This window comes from Stigmatopora nigra, chromosome 6 (assembly GCF_051989575.1).
Source record: "Stigmatopora nigra isolate UIUO_SnigA chromosome 6, RoL_Snig_1.1, whole genome shotgun sequence".
Classification (NCBI taxonomy): Eukaryota; Metazoa; Chordata; class Actinopteri; order Syngnathiformes; family Syngnathidae; genus Stigmatopora; species Stigmatopora nigra.
Window position 1 is genome coordinate 3,964,197 of NC_135513.1, and position 18,188 is coordinate 3,982,384.

Here is an 18,188-nt window from a genome sequence, read left to right on the forward strand (position 1 = left end):
GCACATTACGTAGATCGCGATCTACCGGTAGATCGCACGATAATACCATTTTGATCCTCCGCCTCTGTTGAAATCCTTAAGTAGGCACGTATGAATTTGGCATATCCACAGTAAGCTTTAGCCTGATTCGAGAGTGGATTTTCACCCCTGTTCCCTTCCGCACACATATGTACAGTCTAGTTCGATGTATATCATTACATAATTGCTCATTGAAAAGATCTTGGAGCAAAAAAAGACTTTAAAATAAACTACTTACTTGAAGGCCATGTTTTTGTGTGTGACATTGCAGGCTGGTTGTTTAAAAACTGTTGATAGATTTGTATTTTAACTGGTTGAAAACACCCGTGCTGGGATTGTGGCTGCACCTGGGCCCAGGCCAGGGGAAGGGAAGAGCCTGTAACAAATATAAGAAGAAATGAATATATACATCATTTTAGTAGTAAATCAGCAAACCATCTTTGTCTTTTTGTTGTTTTCATGCAGTGCTTTTCAGAATTGCCATCCTTCTTTGTGGATGAAGTATCATTAAGTTCAATCATGCCTTTTACACAAGAGTCCAGGTTGTGTTGGTGTCATTTTCTTGATCCCCTGGTTCTGCTCAAAGCCATTAACACACTATCTTGGTAGTGGTGACTCATGAGGGTTTTAAGCCTATTCCTGGCAGAGGAAGGCTCAGTAATGCAAACCGTTACTCGGTTTTGATGTCTAATATATAATTAAAAATGCAACCTTATGACAATTTAAAGAGATTTGTCTCAGTGGGTAACATGATGCTGCTATTCGTGTTTATGCTCCCCAGCTATTTTTTTTTTTAAAAAGGGAGGTCATTAGCTCGTGAATTTAAGCAGTGCTTTGTATCATAGTTGCTTTAACAGAATTGACCAGAATGAAGAAAAAAAACACTTCATTAAAACCCTTAGAAAATATATAACCTCTCTGTTGTAGTCAGAATATATCTTAATGATGTACATAAGCCTAAAATCCAATTAGGTTTGATTTATTATAATAAAATAATATCGAACCTTGCAATTGGCTGGCTATCGAGTCAGGGTTTCACCTCCCTGGTGCCTGTAGTTAGCCGGGACAGGCTCCAGCACCCCTCACAACTCCTGTGAGGATAAGCGGTTCAGAAAATGAATGGAAAAAATTGCCATATCTTTCTCACGCTGTTGTAGCAAAGGTTGGAATTTATTAATATATATGACTTATTTTCTCACATAGGAATATTAAGCAGCTACCTAATAATTGTGCCTATATAAATTATTTTCATTTCACATTTGTCCAGTGTGCCTTTTGATAATGAATCCAACAGGAAATACTTCAGTATGCTGAAGCCTGCTGACTTGTGGACACAGGTAATGCCGTGGCATTTCAAGAGTACTTATCAAAAGCACTCTGTGAAGTGCTCAATTTTCCTCTACTTTTGTATGTTTGACAGGTGTAGCAATTGTAGCTTTGGGCATGAAGACAAAAGAAACAAATGAAATGAGCAATTGCTATTAAGTCAGTGGTCTAAGGGGTCAAAAAAAATCAGCATGTACAGTTTGCTGTGTCATCCCTGGCTGGTGCTTCAAATAGTCATCTTCACAAAGAGGCGGTGGACAAAGATAAATGTGCGTGTGGGCATGTGGGAATGATGACAGGGTTCAGATAGGAAAGATGAGAGTCAAAAAAGCATTATGAAGCATGCATGACTGAATCATAAGAGGTGCTCTGGTTGGTTGGGTGGGCCACTAAACTGCTGTAAGATGTCAGTATCTAATATGCACACTAGTTTAAAAAAAGGGCTAAGGTGATGTTCTCGTTATTCTGACAGGAAATATGCAACATGATCACAGGAAATATAAAAACCTGACATATTGCTGTGATATTTCATATCAACAAAACAACGACCTAACTTGTAATAATGGTGGTTCTGAAGGAAGGTGTGGATGACATTTGTCGAACTGGAAAGTTAAAAAAGGTCTGTAAGTGTGTGTGTTGGACCTCTTACATTATTCATTATCCATTAAAGATGTAGATGCGGTCAGGATGAAGAGACAAGCACACACGCATACAATGTCTTCCATTAGTCTTCCTATTTCTTACTCTGTGTGGTAATATCACCTGAAAGTTTCAAACTTCTATACCTTGTTTACACAAATGCACGCTTAAAGAGATAAGATAAGAATCATGGAAGGAAAGTAGGTCGACATCTAGTGTGTGTGTGTGTGTGTGTGTGTGTGTGTTCAATTTGATGGTAAAGGCATGAAATGTGTCTCAAGGAGTGAAGATTTCACAGCTCAGTGACTCTGTCCCAGTGCACCTGCTCAATGAGAAGGTGGGGGAAGAGAAAATGAGAGTAACAAGAGAGGGGAATTGAGAGCATTTAGACTAAAAAAAGTGAAAAATCTATCACTTGAGAATGAGGGGAAAGCTTATTGTAGTGGAACAACCACTAAAATTGAAATCTATACTGGCAAGACCATTATTGGTAAATGGAAACAAAGCATGTTATTTTTATTTTGAGTGTATTATGTGGATTTTAAATGCTCCTAGAATGTCTGAATTTGGACTGATAGTCTATAATTTATATAGTTGAGCAAAAAGGTCTAAAATTCAATGTCTTTCTTCAAATAATATCTTCATAGTTTTAGGCATCCCTGAGTATTTATTTATTAAAATACCACATCTTATCAAGAAGATAAAGGTTAACACAATAATATTTGACGTAACACTTTGTGTCTATTGTTATTTCTCGCTTTGGAGACCGGTAGATGATGATGACAGGTATATTTAAGTATTAAATGGCTTAGTTGACTATGGGTATATGCATGAATCATTACATTCCAATGTTATTTGCAAATTAGATGGTGAATCCAATAGTTGCTGCAATTTTATGTTCAATTCATTGGTCTTTCGTTTGATTTCAGAATTTAGAGTTAAAGTCTTATCAAGGCAAGTGATACATTTTTAATCCAAATTCATGAAATATTTCTTACTTGCTTGGTCAGTTCACCTTGCCTCTCTAGACGCTTGATTCAGTGTAATGCTGTATGTATTATGGAAATACAGGTCTTTTGAACAAAAAAATTGATCTATAGGAGCATTTGTTGTCGGACATTGTTTTATGTAGGTAGCAAGGTGACGGTTATCTTACACATGCAGATGTTTCAGGCATAGCTGTGGCTTTAAGGTCTGTGTTTCAGCCTCAGGATACGGGGGCTAATGACAGAGTAATGACAATGGAGGAAACTGCAAATAGGTGATAAGGCTGACAGGAAGAAAATGGCCAAGGCCGAGACAACTGATTGCATAGCCAAAGAGTGAAAATAAGCCAGAGAGACAGCTATGGAGGGTGTGTGAGTAGAAATACAATAGAACTCAACTACAGAATTGATGGCTGAATGTATTGACCTGGACACTCATCACTCTAGGAAATTACTTAATTGTGAAAGTCTGATGTTTTTAGGAATGAAAACAGACAAATTGACATGGCTATCATATATGGTGGTCATGATGTGAAAAGTAAAAACCAAGGCGGTACAGTTTGTACATCAGGTTACTGAATTGCCATTTTAAATATCTCCGGTTGAAAAGGGTTGTGGTGCTCAAACAACAACAATTCAACAAATATTACTTCTAAATACCTAATTCTGGATGAAATTGACATAAAAATAGCATATTTCAAGGAGGATAACTGCTGCTGAGCTTTTTGCCAAGGTGTTCTCTCTCCCTCTAGCGGACACAATTTATCATTACACAATTTGCCCCTGTTAAGAATATAATTTTCTTTTACAGTACAGTATTCATTCAGCTTATTCTCACAATGGTTGGGATACAGTACAGTAGTGAAAAAAATGGAAGTGAGCTTTTTTGAGAGGTATTTAAAGTTAGATGTCTCTAAACATGAAATCATATTTTAGCCTACATCTGCTGAGCATCATTTACATTTAATGTAGTTAAAATGGACTATTTATAGGTAAAAACATGGTATATCTTCCTTGCTACAAATTGTATAAAATAACTATTGGTGCCTAATGTTGTTCAGAAGTGCTTGTGAAGTATCTGAATGAAATGGAAAGTTAACCTACCTTCAGAGTGTTTGCCTACTCAAGATATTCTTCCTGCAGTAGCAGCATTTTACCGGATTCCTGTAAACATTGGCTAAGATAAGTTAAATACACAAAGACTCTTATCTGGAATAATGGTCTTGTTTGTCATTCACTGAAGATAACCAGAGACCTAAAATAATATAGTCTATATGGACATTTAGAATCAATTTCAGTAAATGCAAAGCAAAATATGTAACTTGGTTGGTGCCCTCTTGAACATGCAGGTTTTTTTTTCCAATCGTGCAAAAGAACGTATGGGTGTCAGTATCACCCTATGCACCTGAACAAAAGAAATAGTACTGAATTTGCATTTTCTACCCCACCCAACATTCACCTCTTAGTTGCTTTTGAATGTGTGTACTTTATTTCAGTATTGCTACCCCCTCCTTTTCAACAGATTCTGCACCCATATACTTATAGCTTTATTTTTGACAGATATGTTAACTCTTCACTGTGAGCTATCCTCGTCATTGTGTAGATTGGGTGTCCCAAGCTGATAAAATATTGATGTAAAGCTCAGGTAACACACCTGATATGAGAGCGGATAGGAGACAGGATGGAAGGGTGAGGAATGAGTACAATAGAAATAAAGAATATAAGACAATAAATTGCGGTTGTGGGCTAATACCATTTTTCTACTGGCTTTCTGGCAAATTGGTGTATCAGCAAAATAACATAATATTTTTAGTTAAAGGCTGGTTTTGACTTTCTAGAATGGCCCTCATTCGATATACTATAGTCAATATGATAGGATAACATGGTGCTCCCTTAAACAAAATACTAAGGCATTCCAAATCGCCTCAATTGGAATTTGTGTGTGTATGGATGTGCTGTGTATACATTGTGTTCTATAGCCCAGTGTCAATAGAAAAAACAATGAACTAAACCTTAAAGTATTCCCTTTTTCTCCACCTGATAAGAATCTGTTTGCAGAAGGGGAGCGTTTTCCAACGTGAAAAGGGACCATTGGTTTCGGGGAATTGTTCAACTTCTCAACAGTAAACATTTTTCTAATCCCCTTGGACTTCGATAAAGTTATATTAAATCAAAATAACAAACTCACTATTTTGCTTTGGAAATCAATGATCGATATTTATATCTACCCTAGTTTCTGATCCACTATGACCCAATCCAATACCTGAATCATAATCTCCAAAGGGTGAAAAAATACAAATAAAGCAAAATTGCAGACAAATAACCTGCAATCAGAATGTCGTTTGAACCAGCAGAGAAGGCCCTGCCTGACCTTCCACCATTGCTCATGCTTGTTAACAGTTATTATGGGATGTCACACACAAACCAGGTGTACAAAACATGTATAGTCCCATGAAGCGATGCTCCCAAATGCTGACACCATCAACACCAGAGAAGTCACCTGCAGGCTGTTTCACAAACCAATAAACACACTCACTCACCTATTTTGTTGTCTTTTTTTCCTCCACCCAAGCACAGCGCGTCCTTCTCAGCCACTCCCCGTCTTTCCACCTCTCTCTGGGGCCGGGACTCGTGCTTAGTCCCGCCTTCGAGTGCCAGTCACTTGAACGCCCATCTCATACTCGTCCTTCAAGCCCGGATAACCATTTGTTAACACTTACACGCTGCAAGCTTTATTTCACTTCACAGGCACCCGAAGTGAACTTTTCCACTAGCAAAATTGACAGCATTGACTTCTTCTACACTGGAAATACATTCAAGTTCCAAGGTAGGATCTGAGAAGTAATTGCAGAAAGGTGTCGCGCACTACAGGTAAACTATCCCCATCCTTTAGATTTCCCCATAGAATATAGGAAATTATATATTTTTTAACTGAAACGCTGCATCGTGGCACATATTGTTTAGTAAAGAGAACAGTCGCTCAATCCAAACGCTCAACAGGTGTACGTAACCAAGTGACCGTGTTTGCGTATATGGCCACTCCTGCATAAGAAAGTGCATTTAAATGATGCGGGAAATCCCCCGGGTGGTGCTTTTCCTTTTGTAATACCGAGTAAAAACATTCTATTTTAGTTGTTTATTTAACATTTGTTTTATTTATAGTGTTCCTTCCCAATGTATTTGTTTAAAACACAAAATAAAATCGCATTTGCCCTTATGTGACAGCCTGGTGTTATGATAAACTCGAATGAGGTTATGTTTTTCCAGTTTTCAATCCAGTCGACTTAACCCTTTTATTAAATTTAACTGTAGGAATTTTGAGTTCTGTTTTCTTTCGATATTTTCGTTCAGAAAAACCCAATTGTAAAGTCATTACCTGAAAATCTAAGGTTTCAGGACTACTTATTTATTTATTACTTATATTTCATAATAATTTATGGAATATAATTAAAGCTATTTGACCAGTAGGGATGTGTTGGTATATTTCTTTAGTTGCAAGTGGTAAGATGCCAAAGTTACATTGTAGTCGGTGTAGAAATTGGTCATTTTTAGGTTCTGTCTCATTCATATGTTGGTTAACATTTTGTCTCGGTCACTCTTTATTGCCCAGTTTTAGCAGGTGCAGGTGCATTGTTTTAGTTAGTGCCATTCACTACTGTTTTGTTGGTGTGGTTGGTATTTGCCAATGGAGCAAGACAGCTAAGTCGTCGGACCAGTTCATGTTTAAGTTGATAGTTAGCCAGATAGTATGAGCTCTAGGAGTCACAACTGAAACGATGAATTGCATTCGTGACCAAGATAAAGTTACGTATTTATAACTACAATTCCTGTCATTTGGTTAGGATAAGGCAATGTTGAAAGTGAGTGTTTAAAGAGATTAGGGCATTTTATATGACTCAACAAAAAAATGGCAAGGCATGTTATCCCGTTTGAAATTTGTTTAAAATGTTTACTCAAATTCTTGGGCAGCTTAAAGCACTTGTGACTTTTGGAGTTATTCAAAAAATTTGATTTTATCGGACTTCGCATCCTGAACCAAATATTTCAACACAGTATGTATGAGGTACGCAATGTGGCTTTCTTATCAGTGTCACTTGTGATATACTAAAACCTCCGTTCCATTCATCCTAATCAGACACATTCATTCTTTCATCCACCCTTTGATATGACTTGCATTCTTGCTCTTGCAGTGAAATTCAGAGTATATCAATTTAAAATAAATAATCAAAAAGTCTGCTGATGTCCTGAATTAGAATAAATCGTGATCAACCTTTTAGAATACTTGTTAGAGCAAAATTATTTTGTTGTTGTTGCTGATTGTAAATATTGTTGATACTAAGTTGAATACTTCCACCACTTTCCAAAATATATCCAAAGTTTGATAAAAAAAAAAAAAACTGGAAAAACTTGAATGGCAGTTTTTGTGCCTACAAGCTCTTCTCTTGTTTTTTTCTCATGTTACAGTTTTCAAAGCACAACCCGTGTCTGTTTCTTTAAACCTTTCCCAACTCAGCCTTGTCGTGTCAGTTAAAAGTGTTAAAAAGTATCATCCCCAACAGAGCAGAATGAACTTGAAAGTCATGTCGATCACGACTAGAGACTTTGACCTCACTGACCTAAACTATCTTCTCTGAACTACCATTTATTAACAAAACTGGATTTGCCTTGAATATAAAGATGGCTTTCTAAACATTTCAACAATCATTAAATGAATGAGAGGAATAATTGAATTGGATTCTAAACTTAGAGGAGTCAAAACACAAAGCTAAAGTATGTGTTGCACAAACTTGGTTTGCACTGTTTGATATGAATGTCTTTATAATTTTAGCCATGTTCCTGCATTCATCTCTACTCCTCCTTGGATTCATTACGTGGAATCTGAGTGCATCATGGGCTGCAAAAATCCTGGTGGTCCCACCAACCCTGTTTGAATCCCATATGTATATCTTCAAGACATTGGCTACCTCTTTGCATCAGGATGGCCACGAGGTCCATTTTCTGGTCTCAGAGGGTCGCGAGGTCCTTCCTTCCACTAAGTATAATCTACAGCGCTACCCGGGGGTTTTCAACACCAGCACAGCTGAAAGTTTCCTGCAGTCCAAAGTTGACAACATTTTTTCAGGTCGTCTCACATTTCTGGAGCTTTTTGACATTCTTGAACATTACTGTCAGAACTGTGACGCTATAGTAGGCAATACTGAGGTCATGGCTCGCCTCAAACAGGCCAAATTTGATCTCCTGCTGGTGGACCCCAATGAAATGTGTGGATTTGTACTTGCGCATATTCTGGGATTGAAATATGCCGTGTTCAGCACAGGTTTGTGGTACCCCATAGAAGTGGGTGCCCCAACCCCACTCTCGTATGTGCCTGTGTTCAACTCATTACTGACTGACCGGATGTCACTATTCCAAAGGATCTCAAACACAGCTGTCTACCTCTTGGAGAACTTTGGAGTCCATTTTATTGTGATGCCTAAGTATGACCGTATCATGAGGAAACATGGAGTAAAGCCGCAGGTAGCGATGACTGAGCTGGTGAGAGGCAGCCAGATGTGGATGCTGTGCACTGACCTTGCGCTGGAGTTCCCCAGACCAACTCTACCACACGTGGTGTACATTGGAGGAATCCTCACCAGGCCTGCAAACCCGCTTCCAAAGGTGAGTGCTGATAGAATAAATCAAAAAGTGAAGTCTGTTAGATACTGTAGGCTGCCAATACTACAATAGTTTTTGCATCTGTCATTTTAACAATACATAAATCTCATATTGACAATTTCCTATGCACGTGTTTAAAAAATTTAGTACCGTATTTTCCGGACTATAAGTTGTAGCCACTTGAACGCAGCTAAACTTGGAATTAATGCTTCTTCATGCTAGTAGCTTTGCTTTCTTTCGAGCAGAGTTGGCAGAAAATGGATGACCTTTTTTATTCTTTATGTTGGTACATCCTCGTGGCTATATTGTCGTTTCCAAGCTAGAAATGGCCAAAAAAAAAACAACAAGAAAAAAACCATTAACATTAACATGACTAAGCTTTGTGTATATTTGAAGGTTTTTCCTTTAGAACATATTATGAATATAATATCCGACTTCCTTTGTGACTCATTATTACTATTTCCCTCTCCCTACAAATGTGTTCTCAAGCCAGCCAGATAGAAAGCCTTGGTTTGAATGGACGTAGTAGCTACGTCTAAGAGAGAAGACACTCATAGAACACTAATAGGGTGCTGGTTTGGACAAAGACGGTGCGGGTTGTTGGTATCTTCTGCGTGGAGGTTTTGGAATGACTCTCTGGCCAACAGGGAGCATTGTGTCCTAATATGTGAGGGAGTTAGAATGCAAGCATAGGGAGAACAAGGCCATTGTTCTTGGACGAGGCCAGGAGACACTGAGACTTTCTATGGGGTCACTGTGGCTTCCTTGTAGGGACAGGCGGACTGCTCTGCTTGGACACAGAGCCCAGTGTTGCTGCTGCAGTTGCTCCGTGCCAGGGCCAATTTTAGCTGCCACAGCTGGACCATTTACCTCCGTTTGTTGCATGCGGAACAGTCAAACATGGCTCCTCACTGATCTCTTTTTGACCAAAGAACAGTGTCACTGTCTTGTTAACATATTGCAAATGACAGAGATAAACCACTATGTATTTTATCAGATTGCCGTGTCCTGTTGATGCTGCAGTACTATATATTCCGTCTCTAGTGAGATACAGAAGCATTGTTTTTGTTGCTTTGTTTGTCATCTTAACATAATTTCAGGACATAGCTTTGTAAATAACTGTTAGTTGGCTTGAATATAGTTACAAAGGATATACACCACTTTGTATTGTTTCAGTGGCTCATCCTCCAGTCACCCTTCATACCTAGATGGTTATTGGTTGTTAAGATTTATTTTATTGACTCATGTCCCTTCTACATCATTAGGGTGAAATTTTAACAACTTTTTGAATGGGTTTTTATGACACTAGACATCATCATATCATATAAGTGAGATAAACCTTGCATAAAGAAACACTCTAAACTTTATTAGTGCTGATACTATAATGCCATAAAGCAATAAATGGCTTCTGGAAATGAATTTTGAGTGAGGCTATCTCACATATTTGGATTGAAAACAGTTTAGTTAATTGTTTTCCCTAGATTTGATTTACACATAAAATTTTGCTTAGCAGCAATGGGTTAAACACGAGAGCTTTATTTATATTGCACACTTCAGCGACAGTGTGCTTTGGATTAAAGGTTCCAGATTTAAAAGAATAAAAATAGAAATAACTCATTAAAAGCAGAGCAATGTCTTTTGCAAATAATGGAATTTTTACATTCGAGTTCTTTTCTGTGTATTCCCACAGGAGTTTGAGCTGTGGGTTAATGATACAGCAGAGAACGGCTTTGTTGTCGTGTCCTTTGGTGCTGGGGTGAAGTACCTTTCGCATGACATTGCACACAAATTGGCAGGAGCGCTTGCTAGGCTTCCCCAGCAAGTCATCTGGAGGTAAAGTACTCTTTTTTTCCGTTACTTTTATATTAATTATTACTGCGAAATTCCCTATCCATAACATTTTATCAGATAAACCAAATATGTCAGATTTCATCAGAAAAATGAACATGATAACTCATGCACGGATGTGTGCTCTGGAAATGAATGAGTAACAAAGAGTTCAACTTGAACTCTGGGTAAATGTTTGTGCTTGGGCAGTGAACAGAGTAAGGTGGAACTCTGATTCAGTGTAAGGAATCATTTATCTCTCATACTGGTTTATTGACTCATACTTACTGGTTCATCGACAATAACATATAACACAAGCTGGTCTGTTTTCCGATGCCTCAAATTCTCCCTTTAACTGTTTCAACAATTTGTCAAAAGCGTTCTTTTGTCGGCCTACAAATTATGCGCCATAACCCGGATGCATTATTCTAAACTGAGAGAATTGAAAAGGAAAAAAAATGGGAGCTGACGAGATAGGGTAGGATCAAGTCCAATGAATCGTGTCATTGATAAATGGCCTGCATGAATGTCGGCCTTGATTGGCAGCACAGTGACTTAGTGTCTTATTTTTGCAGAAGAGTAACAGAAAATATTTCGAGGAACGGAAGTGTCTGTATTGCTTGTCTTAGAATGGAGACTTAAACCCCAGACAAAACTATTAGTATTATTATTTTTCTATGATAAAATCACAATCAGAAAACTCCAAGTTTAGCACCTCGTACACATTGTCAATCCCAAACATGATAGAAATGATCTTATTACTATTATTATTTTAACAGCTAACTACTATTTTTTCATTAGATTCTCTGGTGAGCGACCCAGTAACATTGGCAACAACACCAAGCTTGTTGATTGGATGCCTCAGAATGACCTATTAGGTGAGATCACAATCTTGTAACCACACAATAGTATTGCTTGCATACCTCTTGTTGTCAAACTAACCAAAGATTTAATTGGACAAATTAGAAAAAAAACAACAACTCTGCTCTCTTCTTGCTCAGGTCACCCTAATATAAGGGCATTCTTGAGTCACGGTGGCCTAAACAGTATCTTTGAGGCCATGTACCACGGGGTGCCAGTCGTGGGTGTGCCCCTGTTTGGAGACCACTATGACACTATGACACGTGTGACCGCCAAAGGTATGGGCATTACGTTGCACTGGAAAAGCATGAGCGAAAACGACCTTTACAATGCCCTGGTCTCCGTCATAAATGAAACGAGGTGAGATGCTGAATGTATTTCTTCAGCATTATATTCATTTCCAGTACTTAAAAAGCGTGAACTGTCTGCAGGTACCGAGAAAGGGCAACGTTCCTTTCTACTATCCACAAAGACCAGCCAAACCACCCTGTGACAAGAGCCGTCTACTGGATCAACTACACGCTTCGATACAATGGCACTGACCATTTACGTTCGGCTGTTTACGATATTTCCTTCTTCCAGTATTTTTTGCTGGATGTGATTTTCTTCGTGGGAGCAACCTTGATTATCTCTTGCTTTGTCTTACGATATTTGGGACGCTTGCTGAGCGCAAAATGCGCTGACAAGAGCCAAGTAGGCAACGTTTCCAGGGAAGAGGACAACATGGTCAACGGACACTGCCATGGCTTATCTAACGGTAAACACAAAGGCAATGGCATTTTGAAGAATGAGAAGAAGGTAAATTAATGTTCACAAATGGCCAATTGGATTTAGGAGGCAGTTGCTCTATGGTGCAGCCCATGCTTTCTTTTTTTTTTTTGGAAGTTATTATTTTTTCTTGTGGAGGCTTTTAGAAAAGGCTATTGGAAGGTCTCTATGAAAAGACAACCGCCACAAGGCTAAAGAAGAATGGGTATGGCGCATATGTTTCCGTGTTGTGTGTCTTTGTGTGTCTGCTTAAGAGAATTTAACATCAATTGACAGCAACTGCAAACAAATCGGAGCACTGATGTTGAAACACTTCTACCCAACACATCTTCCTGACCTTTTAACAATGGGATGAATGAAGTGACATTACTAACTCTGACATGAACTTTTTAGAATGTTTAGTTAATCACTGCGAAGCTTATTCAAGTCAGCCTATAAGGCACATATATTTATTACTGTAAAAATGAGTCTCAATAATGGATGTGTTGTTCTTATTTAAAGTGTATTTAATGGACTTTTTGGTGTGATAGCATGATGGTGGATAGACTCGCTCCCTTATCCACAATTATGATAAGATTTACTGACTTATTATATCAATAACATCCCTGTCTTAAATATAGTCTTTATGATATTTTCTTATAGTGTTATGTCAGGTTCAACAGAACAATAGATCTAATAACATGATAAAAGTTGATTTCTTTTAGGATGTACATTTATCTCTTCTTCACAAAAGGGATAAAATGCAGCAACAGAAAAAGTAGGGAACATTTTTAGCATGGATAGTTTGCACCCCCCTCTTTTGTTTCATGCTAAATCTATAATGTATTATTTATTCAATCTGTATTTATATATGTAAATGAGGGTATAACTGGTTGAATTGCTCATTTATGAGACCATTTTCTTGTCACCAGAAGACAAAGTGGACATGACTAAAGTTGCTAAAAGTAAGACGTTAATCATTATTATTATTATTAATATTAGTTCTAGTTTATTGGTGGATACAGACGTAAATGTACACACGTATAGTCATTTAGTGAGGTGAGATTGAAAATGGTTGACTTAAGGTCTTATGCTTATCAGGCAATTAAATAGATACAAATGCAGATTAGACATTGGGCATAGAAAATTACTTTTTTCTTCAAAAGCAATTGTTTGATTATTGGATGTCAGTCTTACGCTGCTCTTAGCTGATCCTCTCAGTTACGACACTAAATGAGGGAATTAACATTACACCTTAGTAACTTGGTAACGTAAGGAAACAGGGTGAGAGTCTCTTCACAGTGTGTCACTGGACATTTCATAAGCAGTAAAAAAAATCTTTTATCTTTTCCCCAGCGCTTCCAAATAGTTGCACAAAGCCACGCGATCCAAAGAGAATTATCGAGCAATATGATTAATAGTTTGTCTGTCAAATGCATAAATGTGAGCTACATGCACATAAATACTGCAGGTCTTTCATTTTTTTGTTCTCCAGGTTATTGCGGGTGAGGACCTTGTACTTTGATAACATTGTTTTAATTGGTATCCCAAGTAGACCAAAATTATTTTGAGAGTTGCCTGCAGTACATTACAGCGAATGATTTAACCATTCTACAGAAAGGTGAAAGCTTTTTTTTGTCATCTTTTCTCCTGTGAGTGGCAGTGACATCGATAAAAGCCTGCTGAAAAATACTGGATCTTTTTCATCATCAGTAATACATTCAGCTGTCAGGTTTATAGGCTAACAGGTGCTCTGCGAGCTATGAACGGGGTCTGGGGACATGAAATCAAATGTATAAAGCTGCATTATTTTCGCTTATTTCAGTATTACATTTGTAATAGACCACCAAGTTCTTGTTTTGATTCTTGTGTTTCTTTAGGCTAACTTTGTTACATTGTTTTTATTATGATTTTTTTAAATGAATGTGTGAATTCCATTGTGTTTTCTCTGTAGCCTTTTTTTTGCATATCTATACCCAACATTTCATCTTCTAGTTTGGATATTAAATTATTTTACGTCATTTTCAACATTTGCTTGACTGTGTTGTAAATACCACAATGCACACGAAAAATACTAATGTTGAATAAAACTCTTTGCAGAAATTGTGACATTTGTCAATCCCTTCGCTTAATAGAGATAAAAACAAAGTTAAACTGAACAAATATAGATATCCAACCTACAGACTCTGAAATTGCTACCATGCTGAGGATTCAGTAGTAGGTATCAGATGGTGTAATCATCTAAAGTAGTCAGCTTTCCATGAGGACAGATAGGGTTATCTAACGCTGAATACCTATGCTGAGTGAAGCTGGGGTAATGAAACACCAAGCTTCGTACCCAGCTTCGTTCACTAGCCCTTTTAATTATTCACTTCCTATGGGGGTGCTTGCAGACATCTTTCGCTCACACCAGCAAGTCTGCAGCAATATTTAATTTACACCCCTCAAGCTGTTTCCTTTGTGGCCAAGGTTGATGCCAACTAGTACCCTTCACTTTTGTTCAGATTAACAAAAGTTACCGTTTTCTTGTAATATAGCTCATTCATTCATTTTCTATACCACTTAACCTCACTAGGGTTGCAGGGATGTTGGAGCCTATCCCAGCCATTGTGAGGTCAAGGTTTCTTCCCACAATCCCCAAGCATGAATTATACGTCATTGGAAAGTCAAAATTCCCCATTGCTATGAATGTGAATTTTTGTTTTTGTTTTAAAGTACCCCTGAAATTGGTCAATTGATCATTCCTTGCATTAAACAGGTCCTTTCTGAAATTCCCACTGCACACTGAAGCTGACAGTGGCCTGCAACTTTAATTCCAGTAGAGAGCAGTGTTACACTATGGCCAAAAAATAGCTGTCTTCTTCCATTAACAGATGGAAGACTGGTTGGACAAAAGCCCCCCATCTATTTAGATCTGATGCAAAGAGCTCGCAACACTGGTTAGGCAACACACAAGCTTGACCACTGATGTAATGCTGACTTATTGTTTCAGCCCTTTATTCTAGTTCAGAATATGTTCAGGTCTCAAACCTCATGTAAGAGGAGACTTGGCCTGTCAAGCTTCAAACTTTTCCCTGACTTGTTCTCATATTTTTAGACTTTGTGGAATAATATCAGCACCATTTGAATTAAGTTTAGGGGAGCAGCATGTATTGCATGGTCTGATATGATAATGTAAATGAGAGCTAATTTACATAGATAAAATAAACACTAGAAGTATAGTGACGAAATCATGATTTCATTTTTTCCCCCTAATGATTCATCAGTGTGTTTGTGTGTTTATGGACAGAAACCTGTCATTATGTCAACATGAAGATGGAAGGAGCCTGACAACAGGTGGAGAGATTGACAGCTTTTATATCAATGCAGCTGCACTCCAACTGTGTTTGAGTGTGTGTATTAAAGTGTTAGGAAAGGGTATTAGGTTGAAAACAGAAATAAATCATGTCATTTGGATGTCAACACTTGTCAGTTTGGCTCACCTCTGACTGTAATCTCTAAACTCCAGTGACCACATGTAAGTCTCACGTGCACGTACATAAACATACACACACACGCACAGTGTGACTTTGACGTGGACAGATGCCCATGTGTGTCACCCACAAGGAGAAAGTTGGCCAAATGTTCCCTTGGCACAAAAATCCAGCCTGTCTGTAATTTACTCTGTGCTCTTCTCTACCCGGAATTAATTTCTCCGATCTCAAGTCAACCTCTTATTTTCCAAATCCTCCTATAATTCCTTCCCTCACTTTTCAGCCTACCACCCTTTATATATTCCCTTTTTTTTTTAACCAAACGCCAAGCAAAGCACAAATTTGCAAGGAAAACATTTGAGTGGCACGGCCCTGACACATCTCAGACAGCAGCAATAACCAAGAGGTCAGTAGAGACGTGCAGGCTCAGAAGATAAAATGATAAAAATCGCACCTCAACTATGATTAGGTAGCAACCTCACAGGTATGATGTTCACACAAACACAATTACTAAACCCTATCTTTATTTGAACTCAAAGTACCATTTGCTCTCATATGTCTCTCTAATCACTGCTGAGTTTTTATTTTTCAGATGACGGACAGTTGCTATGATATGTTCCCAGAAACATGCATTTTTGTATTTGCATTATATAAACAGTCCACTTGAAAAAGATTGCCTAGACTAGATTGCTTATAAATGCATTATAATTTTCCATGACATGGTGAATCCACTTGAATGTTATTCCAACATTTTTTTTTTTTCTATTCCAAAGGAGATTGAATCCACCCATTTATACTTGTAATGCAAAACTTTTATGGAGCTAATTTTTCAGGTGTCAATCATACATACCCAATTTTATCATGAAGTAGTACTTCATTTCCAAGTCCTAAACTACATGGGGCAACAAGTTAGATTACCATTTTTAGTCGATACGCTTTTACATGTAACTAACACTAACTGGTAAGATGTGGCTAAAAAACCTCATCAGTGTCTTTTTTAAGCCCTTTTTAAAATCAATTATATATGTATATGCATCCTTGAAAGAGAAAATCAGTACTACACAATATTCCAAGCTTGTATGCGATTTACATTTTGTCCAATGGGGGACTTGAACCCTTGGCCCCTGTGACGTGAGCCAGGAAATGAATGAACCCACGGGTACAGAACAGCAAAACACAAACACAGTAGCCAAAACCATGGGGGACCCCTTCTAATTTCCCAATCTATTCCAGAACGCTGTCCGCACGAAGGAATTATTCGAGAAGCCAAAGTGTTTATTTTTTAAAGGAACTAAATCTCACATAGCTATTAAGACTGCATGGGCATTTAATTATTTATTTTTCACTATGTACTCAAGTGACAGAGAAATGCTGATATGTCAATTGGCCTTTTGAGTAAAGATGATTGAGCTTTGGGTTACGCTACCTAGCAACAAGTTTTCCCAAAAAGTACAATAAGAAAAAGAAGATAGAGCAGCGCAGGAGTAACAGCAGCTTCAATAAAGTCATCATCGACCTTCAAAACACTGTGTAAACACTCTTGTCAGATATCCAATTGGTTATCTTAAAGAGCGGATATCAGCGCATCTTTCTGTGTGCGTGCACGCGTGTTGAAGTGAGCACACATTCTCAGGAGCCCGTCAGCTCGCACTCCATCTTTGTGAGCAGCAGCCTGGCGCTCCACGCTTGATAGATGAGTTTCCCTTGAGCAGCTCTGTTATAGTGTGCTTCTCTATTGGTCCGACGCCACGTGGGCCCCTCCACATTTGATTAGATCCCAACGGAAGCTAGTTGCCGGCTGCCATCACTCATACGGTGTCGTACCGTGCCATTGGAGCGCGGAAGGTGACACGGTGGCGGCAGCGACGACGCCATTTTCGGCATCCCGTCCGACTAAATTGCGTACGAATGACAAGGAGAGTACGAGTGTGAGATATTCTCGCAGGGTACAGAGGGCTCATCCAAGAATCTGTCTATCTGAACACCCTGAGATTCATTTCAATTGGAGGAGAAAGACAATGAGGGAAATTATAGCCATTCAAACCTCCAAGGCTTTTGTGTGACATTGAGTTCCGTTCTTTTTTTCCACACTTTTCTTCCTTCCGTCGCTGTCCTTTCATCTGCCACCTCTGTCCATTTGGATTTACATGTCAATGATGTCAGTGTAAATGCATCAGATGTCTTTGGTGTCAATTTTATATTTCAGTTTAAATGAGCCGCCTTCAAATGAAAGCTATCATTTTGCCAGTAAAAATCACTCAGGCTGTCTGGTCAGTAAGGACATTTATGCTTTTGTCTGAAATAATAGACGTCGAAAGAGGCTGGAATAATAGAGGGGTGGTGTGTGTTTTTATTGTTTGTAATCATCTTTGCTTGTAGGGACAACGGAGAACTTAAAGAATAAGAAACTAAAATCCAATGTCATTCGAAATAATCAAAGAAAGCAAGCCAGAGCTTATACATTCAGAGTCACCCACTCCAAAAGATCAGGCCTTAATGTACGTAACTTCATTACTTCATTGGTTTTTCGCCATAAAAAGAGACTACCTTCCCTAATACATTTTTAATATAATATATATGCTCTACAATAAAATGGAATGGAGTAACTAAGTACAATGTGTACCTTGACTGTTACCTTAGCTGAGGTCCAGCACAG

At 38.2% G+C, this 18,188-nt stretch overlaps 1 protein-coding gene and 1 long non-coding RNA gene across 3 annotated transcripts; one reads left to right on the plus strand and one right to left on the minus strand.

Annotated features, from left to right (window-relative positions):
* Positions 1–256: 256 nt before the first annotated feature.
* LOC144198010 (uncharacterized) lies at positions 257–8,935 on the minus strand. The gene is made up of 6 exons (XR_013326642.1): positions 8,775–8,935; positions 8,541–8,634; positions 5,510–5,655; positions 4,074–4,133; positions 1,023–1,109; positions 257–394 (listed from the first exon to the last, which is right to left on the minus strand). It is a non-coding gene; the product is annotated as an uncharacterized LOC144198010 (long non-coding RNA).
* ugt8 (UDP glycosyltransferase 8) lies at positions 5,525–14,162 on the plus strand. 2 transcript variants are annotated; one of them, XM_077718772.1, is made up of 6 exons: positions 5,525–5,840; positions 7,798–8,627; positions 10,315–10,457; positions 11,253–11,329; positions 11,453–11,672; positions 11,744–14,162. In XM_077718772.1, the coding sequence occupies exons 2-6, from the start codon at positions 7,800–7,802 to the stop codon at positions 12,117–12,119; spliced, it is 1,644 nt and encodes a 547-aa protein (XP_077574898.1). In that variant the 5' UTR covers positions 5,525–5,840; positions 7,798–7,799; the 3' UTR covers positions 12,120–14,162. The 2 variants fall into 2 exon arrangements, with proteins under 2 accessions (XP_077574898.1, XP_077574899.1); XM_077718773.1 differs by having other exon boundaries at positions 5,526–5,796.
* Positions 14,163–18,188: the final 4,026 nt, after the last annotated feature.